We start from the raw sequence: 20,065 nt of genomic DNA on the forward strand, positions 1-20,065 counted from the left end.
GGATACGTAGTCCCCTCGCCCTTGGGCTCCGTGCCCGCGCGGGGTGCGCGAACTATGTTTCCCAGCGTGGCCTGGCGGGCCGGGTGTTTTGTTTGAAGCGCTCTTCTCCCGGTCAGTTAGTTAAGTATTTCTATTGTTTTACTTGATGGGGGGCAGCTGCCCACCTCCCGCTATGCCCATGATAGTAGCTTAAAACCAGTGTTTCCCAACCACTGTTCCGCAGCACACTAGTGTGCCGCGAGATGTTGCCTGGTGTGCCACGGGAAAAATTAAAAAATTCGAAAGATTATTTTTTTTAAAGTCAAATTTCCGATTGGGGCGCCGTCACTAGATGACCCCTGGGGTTCCCTCCCTCCCGCTCTGCGCCTCCCTTCTCCTCCTCCTCCTCCTCCTCCGGGGAGGCCCTTCCTGGCTCTCGGCCAAGGCTTGGCGGCTGCCACTCACTCACTCGCTCGCCCACCCGTCCCTCCATCCCTGCACCCGGCCTCTCCCCCTCCGTCCCCGGCGCGGGGGCTGCCGGGATACGTAGTCCCCTCGCCCTTGGGCTCCATGCCCGCGCGGGGTGCGCGAACTACGTTTCCCAGCGTGGCCTGGCGGGCCGGGTGTTTTGTTTGAAGCGCTCTTCTCCCGGCCATGGAAACTTCGGCGTCGTTGCGCCGGGTGTTGGAAGCGGAGGCTGGCGGGGGCCCCTCACCTGCAAAACCTGGTCGCCTCTCATATATTTCGTGCATTGCATTCATCGCCCGCTTTCTCCTCCAAGGAGCTCCCGGGGGCGCGCATGGTTCTCCCCGTGTTATCCTCGCAACAACAGCCCTGCGAGGTGGGTCAGGCGAGTGGCCCAAGGGAGCACCCAGGGATTGTCCTGGCCAGGTGGGGTGATTTGAACCCTGCTCTCTGCCCGGTCTTCGTCCTCATTTAGCCCCCACATGTGCATGACTGTGCATGACTGAGGTTTTCCCCCCTCATCTTGGCTATGGTGTGAGTCTGTGCTGTTAATTAATGGGGTTCTGCCTTCAGAGAAGATGAGCCAGCCCTCAAGGAGGTGATTATGTAATTTGCTAGCAATTCATGTCCCTCCCGGCGTGACGCTGCGCGCTGACGTCACGGGGCTGTAATGGTGGTGTGCCTCGAGATTTTTTTCATGAAACAAATGTGCCTTTGCCCAAAAAAGGTTGGGAAACACTGGCTTAAAACTCTGCACTGTCCTGGGGCAGCCAAATAGCACAGGCGTCTGGTCCATCTGGCTCAGTATCATCTAAACAGACTGGCTGCAATTATGCAAGGTTTTGGGCAGGAACCTTTTCCAGACCTATCTGGAGATGCCAGGATTGCAGCTGGGACTCTCCCACTGAGCTACAGCCCTTCCTCAAGTTCCACATAGCTGATAGCCGGGTATTGCCCTCATTTTGCAGAAGTCCTAATCCCTTTACTACCTCACATAGATGCTGAGGCAGAAGATCTGTGGAGCAGTATGACCACATCCGCTTCTATACCTTCTCCTTGCACTTACACACCCATATACACAAGTCCAGTGTGACATGGCACTTTAATTCACAATTTAATGCAAAAAAAATTGAATTTCTGGTGTGCGCTTGAATCCCTCTCATCATATATAGCAACTGTCTGGAAGCAGCCTTTATCTTCATCCAAGAAAAAGAAAATGTTTCAGATGGAGCTTTTGCTCATATAAAGGTCAAGAGACTGGGAAGGCGCCATCTGTTAAATTTCCACCTGTCAGGCTGTTACTACGCAGAGAATCAGGCATAAAGGAAAAAAGAAAACAAAGCAATGCTATTATGGTCACAGTTTTCTTACCTCATTTGTCCAAAAGTTTCATGAAGCTTAAAAGACTGCTATGTAACTTATAAATCTCTACTTACACAAACAGTTGGGACAGATTGTAATCTTCACCCTAGATCCAAAAAGCCAGCAGAGTATTTACCCAGTGCCAGGAAATCTTGGATACATCCATGCTTCGGAACCCATTTAATCCTTATCTCTCCCCTCTCTCCATGTATTAAAAGTTATATAGGGTAGCCATAAAATGGTATTATCTCCATTTTCAGCTGCTATGTGTCATGGGTCCTGTAGCACCAACTAGGAGAGCGCAGGAATGGCATGCATGGTCAGAAGAGGGGAGCAGAGGCAGACTGGACAGTGACTCAGATGAGGAACCCATCCCAGCCATCCCAGGCATCCCAGAAGGGAAGGGAGAACCAGCAGTGCCCATTGCCACATCACCTCCAGAGCAAAATATTTCTATGGTAGTTGAGGAGCTGACCAGCCAATCTGTGGAGCTAGCTGGCTCAAAGGTGGGGAGATAGTTTGGGGGTTGGATTAGAGTCCTGCCCAGTGTCAGGAATGCTTGGATACAAACATCATGCTCTGGAATCAATTTAATGGATGATTCATGATTTCTACCTTAATCTCTTAACTTTAAAAAGTAAACTAAAAATATTGGCATACCTGCATTAAAGTGAGAGGGTTGATTATAGTCTGCAAACTTCTTCTTGATTGGATACTGCCATTTCTTTATCTAAAGCAATGAACCACAGAACAGACAAAAGGTGGCTTCTCAACACCACATCGTGTTGGATGATACTGAGGTCACTTCCAGAGGACTTCTTTAATAAGCATTCACCCTGATTTGTTTGCAGAGAGAATTCTGGCGAGACAATGAGAATTCATCCAGATTTGTTTTGAGGGACATATTGGGTCAATCAAGTGTTATTCCAGGCTTTCCAGTGTGCTTTCACCTTCCTTGTTTTTTAAAAAAATATATATTTTGAGGACGCAGGCCTGTTTTACAAGAGCTCCAAATCAGCTTTAATTGTTCAACCTGAATTTGCTGGTATGAGATTGAATTCCAATTCAAAATGCAGACAGTCTGGCAGCACCCTGATGATTTAGATCCATTCCAAATTTCTCTCCATCAGGACAGAGGGGTTCCCAAATTAATTTTTTTAAAATCTCTCTAAAGGCAGACTTCCACTACATGCTAAGAACAGGATTCCAATTCTGGAAATCCCAGAAGCACAAAGCACAAAGCAGCCTCTCTCACTCCTGAAGTCTTGAAGTCTCCCTCTTGAGAAGGGAAAGGCAAACCTGGACTGCAGCTGTTTGCTTTCAAAAAGAAACACCACCACCTTGGTTAGTAATAATAACAATTTTATTATTTGTACCATGCGCATCTGACTGGGCTGCCCCAGCCACCCTGGGCAGTTTAAAAAATAAGTCATAGTCACATCAGGCACTCTGAAAAATCCTGCTATGAAAATTGATAGTCTTTACTGAAGTAGTCCCAATGCAGTGTGGTAAGGAATTTCCCTGAGGTTTCTTATTTTAAGAGCAGGAAGTCAGTCTCCTTTTCAGCTGAATCCAGATGCCCTTATTTGGACGAAGAATCAGTTCTCCTACAGGGCAGAGCTGATCGCGTTGCTGTGTACTTTCAATAAAGAAGTGCCTCAGGATGGTAGCTAGAATCGCCATTTCTTCCATCTTTGCAAAGCGCTGACCTGCAGAGGAGTTTAAAAGCAATTACAAGATGCAATTAACCATAGCAGTAGTGCACATTTATTGTTATTCAACACATCACACTGTGGTCAGGTCCCCAAAACTCAATTTTAAATTCTTAAACACTTAAGCATTTTTCTATACAGATGTATAATCAAATCCACCCAAACAAACAGTGTGTGGGGAGGGGAAAGCCAATGGAAGGAAGGAAAAAGTGGGGGAAGTGGAAGGCAAGGGCTCATAGTATTGGTGCAGAAATGACCTTTAGACTTAGGTGTGTTTGCACTGTCCATTATAAAACTAACAGCCATGGCTTTCCTAAAGAACTCTGGAGACTATGATTTGTTAAGGATGCTGAGAATTGTTTTGAAAGATCAGTGATAGAAGCATATTGTGCTCTGGAGTTTTGACTTTTGACTCTCACACATACCGATACAGTTCCTTGGCCCTGCAGAGAAAGGCACATATGCATACGGGTGCCGCCCAGCTGCGTTCTCAGGGAAAAATCGCTCAGGTCTGAATTCCTCAGGCTCCGGGAAGACAACATGGTCTCTGTGCAGCAAGAAAGACCCAATTATGACATCCGTTCCTTTGGGTATCCTGAATCCTCCTGCCAAAGAACAATGGATAGTCGTGAAAACTTCTCCTTGTAAAACCAGCCATGCTAGCACTAAGCTTATAGCCACAGAGCATCAAGGCATCAAGCTGCGATGGCTCCGTATTTGTAGAATGCTCTCCCCAAGGAGATTCAGCTGGCACCTTCATTATACATCTTTAGGCGCCAGGCGAAAACATTCCTCTTTAACTAGCCCTTTGGTTGATTGACATCAGATGCCCCTTTAAATTGTGTTGTGGAAGGAGGGACGGATTATTGGGTTGTTTTCGTTTTTATTATGTATTTTTTATTTTGTAGTTTTATGCTGTGAATCTTCCCTGGCATCTACAGGGTATAGGTGCCAGCAATTTGCTGCCAGCAAAATTTAATAAATAACGTAAATAAATAAATAAACCCGCTTGAAATACTTACTAATATAACATTCCTCACTCAGTGTACGGCCAAAAAATGGAACAGAAGGGAAAAGGCGAAGAGCTTCTTTAACAGCACAATCCAGATACCGTAGTTGCTTCAAATCGTCCATTGTGATGTTACGATCCGAGTCCCCTGATATGATAACAAGAGGCGGTTAGAGAAACGTGTTATTGATTACCAGCAAAACATGCATCCTAACTTTGAAGTTCGGACACCTACTTTTAAAGGATGGTGGAACAGGGGACATTTGAGGGACTAGTTCAGTCACTGCCATAATTCATGCTTAGGCTTAGGATGCAAGTCAGCATGTCTTCCTAAGCCAGAGGTTGAGATAAAGCATAAAAAGCGTTAGGCCAGCTTCCTGACCCCAGAACGGTGTTTTGTCAGCTGCTGAGGCTACTAAAGGACAGAGCTTCCAAGCACTCATAGCCCCACTCTGCCAGCAAAATAACTAACTAACTAACTTCAGTCTCTTTTGTTTTAGGTATGAGACTAGCTGCCATCCTTTTAGAGGTGGTCCCTTTTAAGAGAGCTAAACCAGTGGAGCATCATTGTCTGGTGAAGGGAAAGGATGCTAAGCATCATTGATTGTATCTGCCGAATGTTATCTGGGAGACTTTGAGAAATATGCCAAGCCAGAGTAGATCCCACCTACAGAGTTTATTATTTAAATGTTTCCTGTTAGACATGGAGGGGCAAGTGGGTATGATTTGGTGAAAACAGCTTCATGGGCCAAACTGGGACTCATGCTGGGCCAAAGGTACTGGACTTATATGAGCAGAATTCTCTGATCTGGCCTCGTACAGAGTATGAATAAATGAGCTTTCCACACCAATAAAATGTTTCAAAGTTGTACTGCAAGCTGTCTTTAAACCTGTTACAAAATACAATGTAAATACAAATCAACACATTGCTCTTAAGCAACAGGCGATTTGCTACAATTCTCTGCAAACGGAAATCTCCACAAAATATTTTATGCCGTTAAGCCTCAATGTTTTACAAGAGGTCCTCCACCTCTGCATTAGAAGAATCAATAAATATTCATGAGTACCCAGAAGTATTCCTGCATACCATACTTACCCAGGTTTATACTCACAGAAAAGGAAAAGAAACTTACCAAAAACCTCGTCAAGTTCATGGTGAACTTTTCTTTGGGCTTCTGGATGACTTGCAAGCAAGTAAATGCACCACTTCATGGCAGAAGCGGAAGTATCATGACCCTTGAAGGGGAAAATGAAAGAGGCCTAACGTTTATCAGAAAAATAGGATCCTCAGCCATTATAATGATATCCCAATCCAAGGCCTAAACAAAGTATTTCACACCCTCTGAAACTCACAGCAGTTTTTCTTAGCACAAATCCAAAATTTGAAGGCACCAGCCACATACACAAGAGTACCGTATTTTTCGCCCTATAGGACACACTTTTTCCCCTCCAAAAATGAAGGGGAAATGTGTGCGCATCCTATGGGGCAAATGCAGGCTTTCGCTGAAGCCTGGAGAATGAGAGGGGTCGGTGCGCACCGACCCCTCTCGCTCTCCAGGCTTCAGGAAGCTCTGCGCAACCCTTGGGAGACCGGCGTGACTTCGCACTGGCCTCCCAAGGGTTGCACAGAGCTGCCTGCATTCTGAAGCCTGGGGCGCGCTGAAGAGCGCTCCCGGGCTTCGCACAGCTCTCTACAAGCCTGGGAAGACCGGCGCGACTTCCCGCTGGGCTCCCTAGGCTTGCGGATAGCAGGCTGTTCTGGGGGCTGGGGTCGGGGGAAGCTCAGGCTTCCCCCACGCCAGCCCCGCGCCTGGGGGGGAAATAAATTTTTTTTCTTTATTTCCCCCCAAAAAAACTAGGTGCACCCTATGGGGCGGTGCGCCCTATGGGGCGAAAAATACGGTAAGTCTTGTAAGTGTTTGGGAGAAATTAAAACTGACATTCCTGAGTCACTCTCATATCTGAAAAGATCTTGGTAGGATGGTTAACACACCTATCTAAATACGAAACAGACATATACACTGAAGCTTGGCTTTTAGGTACCTTCATTTTATTTTATTTTATTTTATATGATATATGACATGTGACATGTGATATTGTTTTATTTTTATCCCACCTTTCCTGCTTTCACACAATCCCAAAAGTGTCATGTATAAAACAATTGCATATTTCATAGAAAAACAATCTCTTGTATAAAAACATGCTTTCCTTTGTTTTTGCCCATTGCATTGTAACTGATCCCCACTTCCCATGTCTCAGTCAACTGAAAACAAGAGTTCCTTTGGAACTGCCTCCACTAGACAGCAGGCAGATAGATCCCTCTTGCCTCTTTGGTGCCCACCGAAGACCTTCCTTTCTCCACAAGCATTTTAAGTGGGGATTTTTTTTATCCCCATCTATATCTGGATTTGGAACTGTTTTATACATTGTATTCTTAAATTCTTTGTATTGTTAAAGCACTTCTGAGATATTTAAAAAGGAAGGAATTCATAAATGGAATTAAATGATTAATAAATAAACAACCATGCCTCAGTACCACTATAACCACCAGAGGGCAAACACACACAACAAAGTTATTGGTGAATCAAGTCAGGTTTTAATTATACTCACTGAACTACCATTAAGCAATCTGTCTGGCAGCTGTTTGTGTGCAAGTAGTTCTTTGTTTTCTTTATTAAAGCAAATTAATATCAGGCAATGATTTATTTCATGCCCATGTATTGTTAATGAAATAAGATGCATCACTGAGAATTTATGCTCCACTGGAAGAGAATACCAGACTAATCGGGTACGGCAAATGCAAGCTTACCATCTAGCTAAGGGCAGCTTCAGATACACATTTTCTACAGCAAAGTTTTACATGTGTTAAATTAGCAAACACATATCTGAAACAATTATTTACAATTATTTTCTCTTAACAAGCTCAAACCAAGCCTAGGTACTTTTTTTCAGCACTAAGCTGAAGTCCATATGCTATGGCAGGTCCCATGTGTAGACATTTGCCTATAGCCAGAGATTTCTTGACTTATAGAACAGCCTCTTAACACTTACACCTCTCTATTTGGAAGTAAACACCATTGAGTTCAATGGGGTTTACTCCCAGATATATGGGTACAGGATAGCATTCTTAACCACCATGCTATAACAGCACTCTTGTACTCAAGTAGGAACCACTCCCACTACTGAAATTTATATTGGCCAGAGTTCTTGGTGTGCTTTTTTCTTAGCACTCTTGTACTGGGCATTCTATACCTCAAACATGAATGTATCCACTTCCTCTCGTATGTCCAGGTAGCTCAACTTCTTCCCATCATCATCTGTGGCATTCAGAAGCATATCAAGAAAAGCTCTCCTGACTTTGTGCCTGCTTTGTTCACCGTTGCTGACAGCATTGCTTCTATGCTGCTCCTGGTTTTTTAGTTCTTGAGCTTTTTCTGCAATGACCTTAGATAATAAAAACAAAAAAAGTCATTCATTTCTCAGATTGCAGAATCCAGTGTGTGCACTCACTGCAGTACCAAATAACATGACTAGCTATCTCTGTTGTCCCCTGAACCCAGCAAGGTCCGTATACCCAGTTATGAAGATGCATTTGATGTCTTGGCAATAACAAACTGTTGCTGGTGAGGCACAGTGGATAGTGTTGAACTGAAGCTTGAGTTTGAATCTCAACTCAGCCATGAACCCCAATAGGTAGCCTGAAGGTTGAGTCATTCTCTCGTAGCACAGCCTGCCTTGCAGGAATGTGGTGAAGATAAAATGGGAATTGCCACATGCACACTGTTACCACAGGGAAAAATATAACTGTGATGGGTGGATGGATGGAATCACATAAACTCCAGAAAATAGTGCTCTTCATGGCATGTCATCCTGGACATTCAGGAGCCAAGGGGTTAGAAGAAAATGGGTGTCACTTTGGTCCTGCCCCCCAATGTCTCTAAGCTAACCTTCGTTCATTGAATGCAAACGTGTGAAGGGAGCTTGGGAGCACAATTGCCTGAATACACAACACTCTTTGCAATCTGGAACACTGATAATGTGGGGATCCAGATTTCAGAAGCCTTGTAAGCGAGTTCAGGAAAAAACACCCTCAAGCCATCATTAGATGTTTTCCCTAAAGACACAAAGGCTGGGAGTGGAGAGAGCAAACTTTTGCCCAGCCTGACATGCTGTGAGCAGGGCTCCAAAGTCTGGGAGGGTCACAATTGTGAATACCTTTTGGTATCTGTGCCTATGAAATAGAATATTCAGCGGCTTACATTATCAGTAAAGCTGTGAAGTATCTTCAGACTCCTGTAATGTTCTCTTCCATCTTGGAACATGAGGTACAGAAGGTCAGGCCAGAGCCAGGGAGACTTCTGTCTTTGTTGAATCAGAACACTCATCCTAGGGTAACAAGCAACAAAGCTGGGTATATCCCTAAGAAAATGCAAAAAGTACAGGAAAGAGCCCAGATGTATTGCTACTAATCTGAGCAAATTAGTGTCATGAAAGACATGTAAAGAGAAATATGGTATACATGTGAAATAGATACACAGAGCCCCAGCTCAGGACATACAGCTTGGGCCGTTTTCAGGCCCTCCACTGTGCAGGTCACCTCCAGTGTGGATGGGGCTTCTACATAATCATTCAACCCGGTTCGTGCAATCCACCTCCAAAAGGAGGGGGGGGAGATTGTACAAAGCAGGCCTTTGCAAGTTTTTCATGCAGACAGTCAAGTTCAGGTTAAAGACAGAAGGAGCATCTCCACCCCCATCGTTCTGCCCGGACACTGAGGTCCAGCTCCGAGGGCCTTCTGGCAGTTCCCTCACTGTGAGAAGTGAGGTTACAGGGAACCAGGCAGAGGGCCTTCTCGGTAGTGGCGCCCGCCCTGTGGAATGCCCTCCCATCAGATGTCAAGGAAATAAACAACTATCTGACTTTCAGAAGACATCTGAAGACAGCCCTGTTTAGTGAAGTTTTTAATGTTTGATCTTTTATCGCTATTCATATTCATATTCATATTCTGCTGGGAGCCGCCCACAGTGGCTGGGGAAACCCAGCCAGATGGGTAGGGTATAAATACAAAATTGTTGTTGTTATTATTAGTAGACGTGGTGGTGGTGGTGGTGGTAGTAGTATTAATATTATTATTATATCTGCATGGTGGAAGGGAAAGGGCCTTTTTCCCATGTAACCCCCCACCCCACCCCACCCCTGTAAGACACTGCGGATCAAGGCTCTGCTTCAGAGATGGAAACCTGTGGCCCTCCAGATGCTGTTGAGACTCCAACTATCAGCATCCCTGACCACTGACAGGCCACAGGTTCCAAATCCTTGCTACTGGAATGTGTCATCCCACTAACAACTACCTGTAGACAGCTTGGGCATATTCAGAATCCTTATTGTGTTGTGCTCCTATGTTCTTGCCCATAGCTGTTTCTAGGAACAGAAGAGAGAGAGAAATCAAATGAAGACCCGTTCTCCTAGAAAGCACGAATGGGACCTAATTGGAGCAGAGGGCCCATCAAGCTCAGTGTTGACAGAATTTAAATGAACAACAAGCGATTCACGTTATTTTAAAAATGGCATGTGTCTAATTTAGATAAATTGTTACAAGAAGAACAACTCTTCTGGTCAGATCTCACAAAAATGTCCATTCGTCCAACAAATGAGCAGGGATGTTTAAACCTTATTTACTGCAACGCATTGACAGCAGCAACTGCATTTACCACAGATTACATCAAGGGCACACAGAGTAATGTATAAAGTGCAATCGAACGGCTCCTTGTCCACATGTTTTTCAAGTTTCTGAACAAGGACATTGGCTTGTTCATTCATCACTTCGAGGAAATCTTCTAAGATGGTAAAATGGAAGGTGGGTGTTAACATTTTCCTTCGGGACCGCCATTTGCCTCCAGTGCTGCAAAACAAAGACTGAAACATCAATGCCTTCAAGCAGGACCTGGAACAAAACATGGCAGTGTGCAGTGCTCCTGTTCAGGTTTCCAGACACTCCCTTCTTCCTCACCCCCAACTGACCATTTTTTTCTCTAACAGTCAACAGCCCATAGTCACTGATCATGTTCAGTCTCCAATGTGTTTTTTACTGGTTTCTTTCCACGTTGTCTCCCCATCCCTGCAATAAAGATTTGGCACTGGAAACCTGGGGGTTTCCCTGAACCTGCTGGTGCCCCCTTGCCTAGGCTACATAAAAGGATGATTGACCACATAAAGACTAGCACCTAGCAGACTGAGGTCATTAGTATGGTGATGTTCAAGCAATACACCACTTTTCAAATCTCATGGATCTCAATGCCAATTCTGGATTGGCAATGAGTGGTCACCTCCTAAGGCTTTTTCTTCATAAACTATTAGCTCCAGCCAGCAGCTGAAAACTTCCAGCTCACTGCAGATTCTCCCAACTAGTTTTATGTTAATACAGGGGTGAGGTTTCAGTTTTGCCCATTAGGCCGTTTCATTTTTGCCCTCACATCAAATCATAGAATTGTAGAGCTGGAAGAGACCCTGAGTATCATCTAGTCCAGCTCCCTGCAATGCAGGAATATGCGGCTGCCCCATATAGGGATCAAACCTGATACCTTGGTGTTATCACCACTGTGCTCTAACCAACTGAGCTATGCAAGGATACATGATGCCATCTGTGTGTGACAGATAGAGATGTGTCTGCAAGTAAACCATCAGGAGCCTTAAAGTCAGTATCAATCAGCTGCTTGGCGCTGCCTACAAAGCCCAACCAGTGGAGAACTCCATAGAGAGCAGCTGACCTCTGCTAAAAGCAGGTCCTGAAGTCAGCAGTACTTCAGTACTTTTCTTGAGAATTGAGCAAGGCTACACCCACCAGCCCACCTCCACAGTCCGCACACTCAATAGGACATGTGCAGGTGTTGTGTGGCCAGTGGGCTGTCATGGGTGTGGCCTGTAACCCCAGTCCCACTTCCTCCTTCACACATTCATTATACAGTGGTACCTCAGGTTACATACGCTTCAGGTTACATACGCTTCAGGTTACAGACTCTGCTAACCCAGAAATAGTACCTCGGGTTAAGAACTTTGCTTCAGGATGAGAACATAAATCGTGCTCAGGCGGCGTGGCGGCAGCAGGAGGCCCCATTATCTAAAGTGGTGCTTCAGGTTAAGAACAGTTTCAGGTTAAGAACGGACCTCCGGAACGAATTAAGTATTTAACCTGAGGTACCACTGTACATGTGTGGCAGGACTGATAACCCAACCTGCTCTGAACACACCAGCTACAATGTATCCCAAAGGGTAGGACAAAAGGGTACAATTCCCACTTATGTTCTGGGTCCGTTTACCTCGTTAGGAGTCCTGTGCCCAGCCAAGGATGCAAAAACGTGTAGATAAAGGGTTTTGCAAGATGCTTAGAGCTCCTCAACACTACCTGACAACAGAAGCAAGGAAAAATGTAACTTCTTGACTTTGCCTTTCTATGAATCTAACTTGAATCCCACACTCTTTCTCCTGATTGCCTGATGGACTTACTAGCTCCCACTGGTTGCTGGGTCACCAGGAGGTAGACCCAGAGCCTGTCCGCCATAGGGCTCCCTTCTACAACTTGCGCTTTCATTCTTTTACTTTTTAGACTACAGAGTGAGGATGTGAGGACCTGTGAGTGCACAGCTCACGCACACATCTGTTCTGAAAGCTCAAGCAATGTGTGGAGGTCAAAGGGACATCCCAGGTCACCTGAACTTGGCTCAGCTCATTCCCCATCTAGCGTATACCGGGAATTACTCATGTACTTTCAAATGTTCTTTGATAATTGCAAAAGCAGTTGAGATTCTCAGAAAGGTGCATGTTGCACTGAAAACCACATTTGGCATCTGTTCTTGGCTCCTGCTGCGTGACAGGCAGCTAGGGGCATCGTGTCATTTTCCAAGTGGAAGGCCTGCCTCCATAGGGAGCTGCAGACAGCAGCACAATCTGTCTCCATCATCATTGTCAGATGCTTCTTTCCCTGTGTCAACTCTGTTTCCCTATCACCATGTCCACCTTTATTTGTAAGACCAGTTTTAGCAGGATAATGACTCTGCTATTAAGATCCTAGCAAAAGGGGCCTGATTCCAGCCTGCCTGAGGGCCCTTCCTTCTGCCAGGAGAACCTAGTCTGTAAGCAGGTTGGCTAGATGCAAAATGTGGCAGAACTCCAGCACCTTTAATAGCTGTGTTGAAGAAGGAACTTCAACAGGTGTCCTGCTGGAATTTTCTCTTCTGTCTCACTCTTGCAAGTGCTGGAGATCTGCCCACCCTTGAGGGCTGCTGTGAACCCATCTTCAAGGAACGGCTCTCAACACACGTACCCCCTCTTTATTATTTCTTCATGTATTCCAGAATGTGGATTATAGGGCTAAAGCCTAGAATTCCAAGGAACACAGCAGCCATATTTCTTGCTCCCACCCATTCAGCCCATCTGCTTCAATCTACCTCCTTTGTTTGCTGTGGCTGGGAGGGTGTCAGCTGTGCTTCAGAGAAAATGAGGTGGGGGGGACAGATGATGGGACTGGGAGAGCAAATGTGGCTGCCCTTCCTTTTGCTGCACTGCATCATTTAAATCGGGAGTGGAGAGAACCTGTAGCCTTCTGGACTTTGTTGACCCCAACTCCCATCAGCCCCATTCAACATGGCCTATAGTCAGGAATGGAGGGAGGAGGATCCAAAAACATCTGGAGGACCATCTGCTTTAAAGCTCTTTGTCCAGCCTAAGTGGCAGCAACCCTAGACCTATTCCATGCGGCTGGCAGTTGCAAGTGATTTCAGTCCCTTTTAACAGGATCCAGTAATTTGCATTAAAACAGCTGCACTTGTCAAAATCCTGCCAAAGGAAGGGGGGAGGGACTTTGCCCAGTTTTAAAATAAATAAATAAATAAATCAGAGCAGATATTATGGCATTTGCTTTTTGAAAAACACCACCTCCACACTGTTGATGAATAGCACTCAGCTAAGAGCCTCAGACAGAACATCTGCATTAAGCATAATCCTCATGCTCATCCTACAAAATGAAGTGCAAGGTTTTCTTGAGTGCATGCACTGGAAAAACTATTTCTCTCTCTCTCATGTTCTTGGATTACAGTAGTATTTTTCAGAAGGATCCCAAATCTGATCTGGCACCTTTCTTTATATTTCTTAGAAATTAAGCCCTAGCGGCTTCCACAGGACTTATTCCCAGGAGTCTTTAGACTGCAATCCCCTCTGAGTCTATACAGAAATAAGTTCCAATGAATCTAATGGAGCTTGCTCCCAAGAAAGTGAGCAAGCCCCATTAGACACAATGAGACTTATTTTTGAGTAAATATTCATAAGAGTGCACCAGTGTGTGAAAGAGAATGGACAACTCTACTCTCCCACCCCCATTTTTGGCTGACACTTTGGTCCTATTCATCATCCTCTCCAGGCATGCACTGTTTGGCAGATTATACTCAGGGGGAGGTGGGTTTTGGTAGTGCTGCAGGGGAGCTCCCCAGCCATGCAGTAAAGTCTAAGAATGACAACCTCACCTCTACAGTTTCTGGACGATATAAGAGCACAACGGGATGTGGTCCTATCCAAAGTTGCATCAGTGGGACATTCCGGAAGGGTTCCATGGATTTTATCATTTGTTGAAAGAAAGCTGGGAAAACATGCATCCAGTTTGAAATTGAGGAATTCAATGGCACCACCTCTACGCTACTTGTTCTCATTTCACGTACTCTAAGCTAAGATCAACAGCCACACAGTAAGAGAACCCTCTTCCCAAATTCAGATTGCGAGAGACAAGGAACTGATTCCAACCTCCCACTTTCACATAAAGTTCTAATTTATATAGCATGCTCAGCCATTCTCATCTAAGAGCATATTCAGATTTGCTTAGAAATCAATTTGACCATATAAAATGAGGCTCTTTTATGGGTGGGGCACTGCGTGATTGATGGGTAGTGTGCCCCACTCTGATATTGCATACAAAATAATCCATATTTGATTATTGTGACCATATAATTGGAGAAAGGGAGCCAGAAGTAACTGTAAAGCAGATGGATCAAGAAGCAATAGATATGTCCTGAACAGACAGCCTCGGTCCTAAGTGATTTAAGTACAGATTTAAGTACAGAAGGTGAGGCACAAAGAAGTCCTGCTATATATACGTTTGATGAAAGTCTATCTAACTGGTCAGTCAATGTAGCCATGATAGAAGAAACCTAAGCAAATACATTCCTATCATGAAAGTTTGTGTTTCACAAATTCCTGAATAAATCCTGATCTGGCTTAGCTAGGTAAGATTCTAGAAAGGAATTGCAGCTAATTAAGAACTCTAAATTTTCTCTTCTCTAAAACAAGCATTTTAGAGCCAGTTATTTAACTAAACTCAAGCCTGTTTCGCTAATAAAAGCTTTTATTCAAGTGATGCCAACTGCAATCCTGGACAGGTGCTATAACAGGGGCAGCCAACCTAAGGCCCATGGGCCACAAGTGACCCACAGGGGTCGTTAACCGACCCACAAGCCACCCCCGAACTGAGCTGCCTACTCGGTGAGTCCCCACGTGCTGCACTAAATCGGTGCAGCGTGGTGTGGAGACTCGCTTCTGTGGCGCTGGAAATTGCCTCTGTGCATGAGCACACGCAGACACCAGAAATCATATCTGCACAGATGCAGACACTGGAAATAGCAGGCGCACACGCTCACACACACACATGATCCAGCCCACGGAGGGATTTCCGCTGGAGTGAACCAGCCCAGGCGAGATAAACCTTGCCAACCCCTGTGCTATAACAAGGTCTATTATGAAGGCAGATTCTGTATCTGTGGCCACTATTAGGTGTAATTGTTAACCTGCCCTTTATATACTGATTCAAGAGAGATTTCTGAATATAACATATGGAAGTAGGAACACTGAGGTTTAAAGAAAAAAAAACACCATTTCTTTGGAATGATAGTAACAGCTTTGCAACTCTTCTCGCACTAGCAGCAAAGATTAGAAATACCTTTGCTGTACAGTGGTACCTCCAATCTTAACCTGAACTGTTCTTAACCTGAAGCACCACTTTAGCTAATGGGGCCTCCCGCTGCCACCGCGCGGTACTACTTCTGGGTTAGCGGAGTCTGTAACCTGAAGCATCTGTAACCTGAAGTGTATGTAACCCGTGGTACCACTATAATTGTTTTGGTGACTCTGAGGTTGTGTGGACTGATGGTACTGCTGATTCGTGATATTATTTCTGTGTATGGTATTATTACTACGTTGGTATTAAGGCACATTTTAATGAATGAACTCTGGACACTGCACCTATCTGCTTGGCCCTTCAGCCTGAAGGGCTCTCCTCACTAAGGAGAGCCTTCCAGCAGGCACGGACTTTGGTACTATGGAGCCCTGAGCAAGGAAAACATTTGACATCCCCACCTAAGTTGCGTACCCATATAAATATACCATTATTATTATTATTATTATTATTATTATTATTATTATTATTATTATTATTATTATTTTGCGCCCCCTCGGCTCAGAGCCCTCAATCCAGCGCTGCTTCCCGTTTCATTGCGGGCCAGCCTTGCCCTGGCCGAGCAAGGTGAGGCGATGATGATTCCCCATTGGAGGCAGGTGGAGCAGCTCCAATCTGCTGCCCTTGGCCGGCCTCTCCATGAGGCAAGCAGCTTGGGGGTGGCGCCTCGGTTTTGAAAATGGCACTGTTACAACTTCGCCCTGCTCCCAAGGCGCAAGAGGGCGGAGCTGCAAGGGGAACGGTTTCCATAATAGAGCACCTGCAGCGCAGCACTGAAACTCGCGCATGCCGCCTCCGTGTCGCTGCTGTGCCCCTCTTCCCCAAGAAAGGAAAAGGCGGCAATCTCGCAGCTGTGAGCCAAGCAAAGCCCTTCATAGAGAGGGGAGCGGGCTTGGTTGGTGTTATGTACGGAGTTGAATAGGATCCAAAAAGCAGCAGTCTGATTGGTCCTAAAACAATAGGATTCAGAATGCAGCAGTCTGATTGGTCCTAAAACAATAGGATTCAGAATGCAGCAGTCTGATTGGTCCACAGGAGCCACCCAATCCAGCTCCAGGTGGAAGTGAATCCGCAACCAGATTGGCCTACAGGTGAATCCCGGAATTAGCCAATCACGTGGGGCCCATCGTGTAAATAATGTATATAAAGCAGACATTCTGGGGGAACTTCAATTCCTCCTCACCACTGTGAGCTGAATAAAGAGCATGAAATCCACTCTCAACTCTGAGTATATGTCAGTTGGCGGCTTCCTTTCTCGAGGACAAAGTGGCGCAGTGAAACAGAGGCTGCAAACGTGGTGGGGAGGCAAGGAGGAGGAACCCCGAGAGGTTCCTGGGGAGACGCTTTCTGACGAGCAGCTCAACCCAGGCAGAGCTTAACGTGGACCCTCATTTTCTGAGCCGGGCGAGGGATGGTGAAGACGAGCTGCTGGAGGAAAGCTGACGTGTTGGCTCGAGGGAGGAGAGCGAGAAAGCCGGGCAGGGAGGGCGTCTGAGGTGGAGCTTGAGAGAGTGCTAGTGCCTGAATGGGCTCACAGTGGAAACCTAAATGGGTCTACTCCGAAATAAGCCTGAAATATACTCAGAGTCGCAAAGTGATTTCATGCTCTTTATTCAGCTCATAGTGGTGAGGAGGAATGAATGAATGTCCCCTCACAGTATCTGCTTTATATACATTATTTACACAATGGGCTGCACATGATTGGCTAATTCCGGAATTCTACTGTAAGCCAATCAGGTTGTGGATTCACTTCTATCTGGAGCAGGATCGGGTGGTTCCTGCCAACCAATCATACTGCTGCATTGTTCTAGGGCCAATCAGACTGCTGCATTCTGAATCCTATTGTTCTAGGACCAATCAGACTGCTGCATTTTGGATCCTATTGTTCTAGGACCAATCAGACTGCTGCAGTTTGGATCCTATTCAACTCAGTACATAACAAAGCCCCACCGATTTGCCGTGTTGAGGGCGTTTGTTTTATTATTCATTAAATTCCTGCGGCAGAAGAGCGTGTGCAAGCTCACTGTTGCAAGCCAAGCTATGTCTACTTTGGAGCAAATCCCCAGGCATTTTGGCACCTGAAACAAAACCCATAAATAAATTGATTCCCTTTCTTTAATGTTTTGAAATCTTATCTACAAATATTACAGTATCCCTTTTAAAAAAACTGCTAAGTCTTTAATCATGTATCACGGGACTTTTTTCATTTTTGTTTTCTGCTAAAGCATAACACTGCTACCCCATGGGATAATAAACTGATAATAATGATGATGATAATTATAAGGATGGGTGCGCTGGATTTTAGCAATACAGTGGTATCTCAGGTTACATACGCTTCAGGTTACATACGCTTCAGGTTACAGACTTCGCTAACCCAGAAATAGTGCTTCAGGTTAAGAACTTTGCTTCAGGATGAGAACAGAAATCGTGCTCCGGCAGCGCGGCAGCAACAGCGGGAGGCCCCATTAACTAAAGTGGTGCTTCAGGTTAAGAACAGTTTCAGGTTAAGTATGGACCTCCGGAATGAATTAAGTACTTAACCTGAGGTGCCACTGTAAATTGCACACTACAGTAAATCTATAAATCATACCTGTGATTCTTACATTACAGGGGTGTTGGACTAGGTGGCCCTTGGGTCGCTTCCAAATCTACAATTCTGTGAAGAGGAGGAAATAAAATGTGCATTTCCCAGTGGGGAAAACTTTCTGTTATCCAACTCTGGACATCTAGCATCTGGATGATGATGATGATGATGATGCTTCTAGATAAGCAGGGTATATACAGAAATTACCTACGACCCCATTTATGAATTTCCAATTTTTCCCAAATTATGCTGCGCACACAAGATCACACCCTGGAATCAATATTCTCAACTGATCTGGAGTCCGGACTTTCTGGCACTGGCGGGATGAGGAAAAAGCTCTTTCAACAGTGCAATGTGGAATATAAGAGTAGTTCAGAGAATATTAAAGAAAAAATTACTCACACATCTGCAGTATAAAAAAAAAGAGGGATCGCTACATCAAAATCATCCCGATATTGCATACATGGAAATGGTTAAGGTGCGTTTCCGAGCAGAGACGGGGCATCTCACCTTACTGAAATTAAGATACATGGAAAGGCAGAATTTCAGCCACCTCCAGGGAGAAGATGTGTTTGGAGGAGGCGCAGGGAGGCTATTTCTCAATGCCTCCTATTTGTACCTTTCCAGAATGTGTCACAGTGGGCAGGTGAAGATTGCCAAAACCTAGTAGCCTATTCGATTTCTTTCGCCCCAGCTGCCTGGGAAAACTCCGTGCGCGCTTTCTCTGCCTGCCTGCCTTTTACCTTCCCCATCGCGTTCAAAGAGCAGCGCGTTGCCCAGCAGCGGGTACCAGGGACTGAGCCCCGGGATGGGCTTCAGCTGCACGTATTTCCAACACTGGTCCAGCAGGAAGCGGGCGACCCAGACGGCCAGGAGCAAGGCGAGCGCCGCAGCCACCCAGGAAAAGAGTCGATCGCCCTCCGGAGCCATCCTTGGCGAGAGCAGCCGAGCACGGATGGCCGGCCTCCCTCGGCTCCAGGGAAGCGAGTTGCTTGGAGAAGAGGCTCCAAGGTAAGGCGAGGCGGAGTCCGGGGAGGGGGAGGACTGGGAGAGCGAAGGCATCGCCTCCATCTCTCTTAAACAGTGAAGACTTGAGGGAGGGGTGGAGCCAAATTGTCAAGGGGGTGGAGTAACCCCTCTCTGGGGAAAATGTTGTCTGCCCTGGGGGCTTGTTAGCTTAAGAGAAAAGGCGTGCAACAGGAGAAAAGGGTATGAAATCAGTCCAGGGCCAGACCTGGCGGAAAGTGGACCTAGAGAAAACATTTTTCTTCTTCTTATGCAGCACTGGAGCACATCAAGGGAAGCTAAATGATGCCGGATTTTGGAGAAGCAAAAGAAAGTACTTCATACAGCACATAGTTTATAAACTATGGCCGTTGCTCCTCCGGGAGCCAAGGCTGACCACCAACCTAGGCAGCTCTGCTCAGCAGGTGATCAGGTTGCGAACCACCCTGAGATGTATGGATGTATGGCGGTATACAAATTTTAACAGCAACAATAACAACCACCAGAGACAGTGCCAGATTTACATACGGACTGAGCTGCATAATCGCCGGGGGAGGAGCTGGGCCTCTTGCCAACTTTTTTGAAAAGAAAAATTATTCGAGGTTATAAATTTATAAACAATTTTTGTATCAATGCTAAAATTTCAGCAATGTTCTACTTTCATTGAGTAGAAAAAGGAGAGAACAATGTTTTGCTTCTCATGATCAGATGCTATTAAGTTTGGGCCTCCCAAGGTCCCCTATTCCAGGGTCTCCAGCTGCTTTAATCCAGGGTGCTGGGCTCCTGTTTGCCTGCCTCTCCCCCCCCCCCACCGCACCATGTCTTCTTTAAATGTACTGTACAGTCATACCTCGGGTTACAGACACTTCAGGTTGCTTTTTTTCAGGTTACGGACCGCCGAAACCCAGCAGTACCAGAACAGGTTACTTCTGGGTTTCGGCAGTTGCGCATGCTCA

At 45.7% G+C, this 20,065-nt stretch overlaps 1 protein-coding gene across 1 annotated transcript; it reads right to left on the bottom strand.

Annotated features, from left to right (window-relative positions):
- Window positions 1-3,151: 3,151 nt before the first annotated feature.
- Window positions 3,152-19,596, bottom strand: LOC308595161 (cytochrome P450 4V2-like). The gene is made up of 11 exons (XM_081209192.1): window positions 18,848-19,596; window positions 14,043-14,155; window positions 11,844-11,929; window positions 10,239-10,429; window positions 9,879-9,948; window positions 8,787-8,913; window positions 7,780-7,971; window positions 5,661-5,763; window positions 4,541-4,675; window positions 3,944-4,123; window positions 3,152-3,515 (listed from the first exon to the last, which is right to left on the bottom strand). Exons 1-11 carry the CDS (start codon window positions 19,173-19,175, stop codon window positions 3,343-3,345), a joined length of 1,698 nt encoding a protein of 565 aa, XP_081065318.1. The 5' UTR covers window positions 19,176-19,596; the 3' UTR covers window positions 3,152-3,342.
- Window positions 19,597-20,065: the final 469 nt, after the last annotated feature.

This window comes from Podarcis bocagei (genome assembly GCF_964188305.1).
Source record: "Podarcis bocagei genome assembly, chromosome: 9".
Classification (NCBI taxonomy): domain Eukaryota; kingdom Metazoa; phylum Chordata; class Lepidosauria; order Squamata; family Lacertidae; genus Podarcis; species Podarcis bocagei.

Bases quoted from the DNA above. Each gene is read 5' to 3' on its own strand.
- LOC308595161 (XM_081209192.1), bottom strand. From the start codon at position 19,175: ATGGAGGCGATGCCTTCGCTCTCCCAGTCCTCCCCCTCCCCGGACTCC. The intron at 11,930-14,042 runs GTGAGGTTGTCA...TTCTGTTGTCAG, and splicing joins ATCGTCCAGAAACTGTAGAG to GTAGTGTTGAGGAGCTCTAA. The intron at 4,676-5,660 runs GTAAGTTTCTTT...TTATCATATCAG, and splicing joins TGAACTTGACGAGGTTTTTG to GGGACTCGGATCGTAACATC.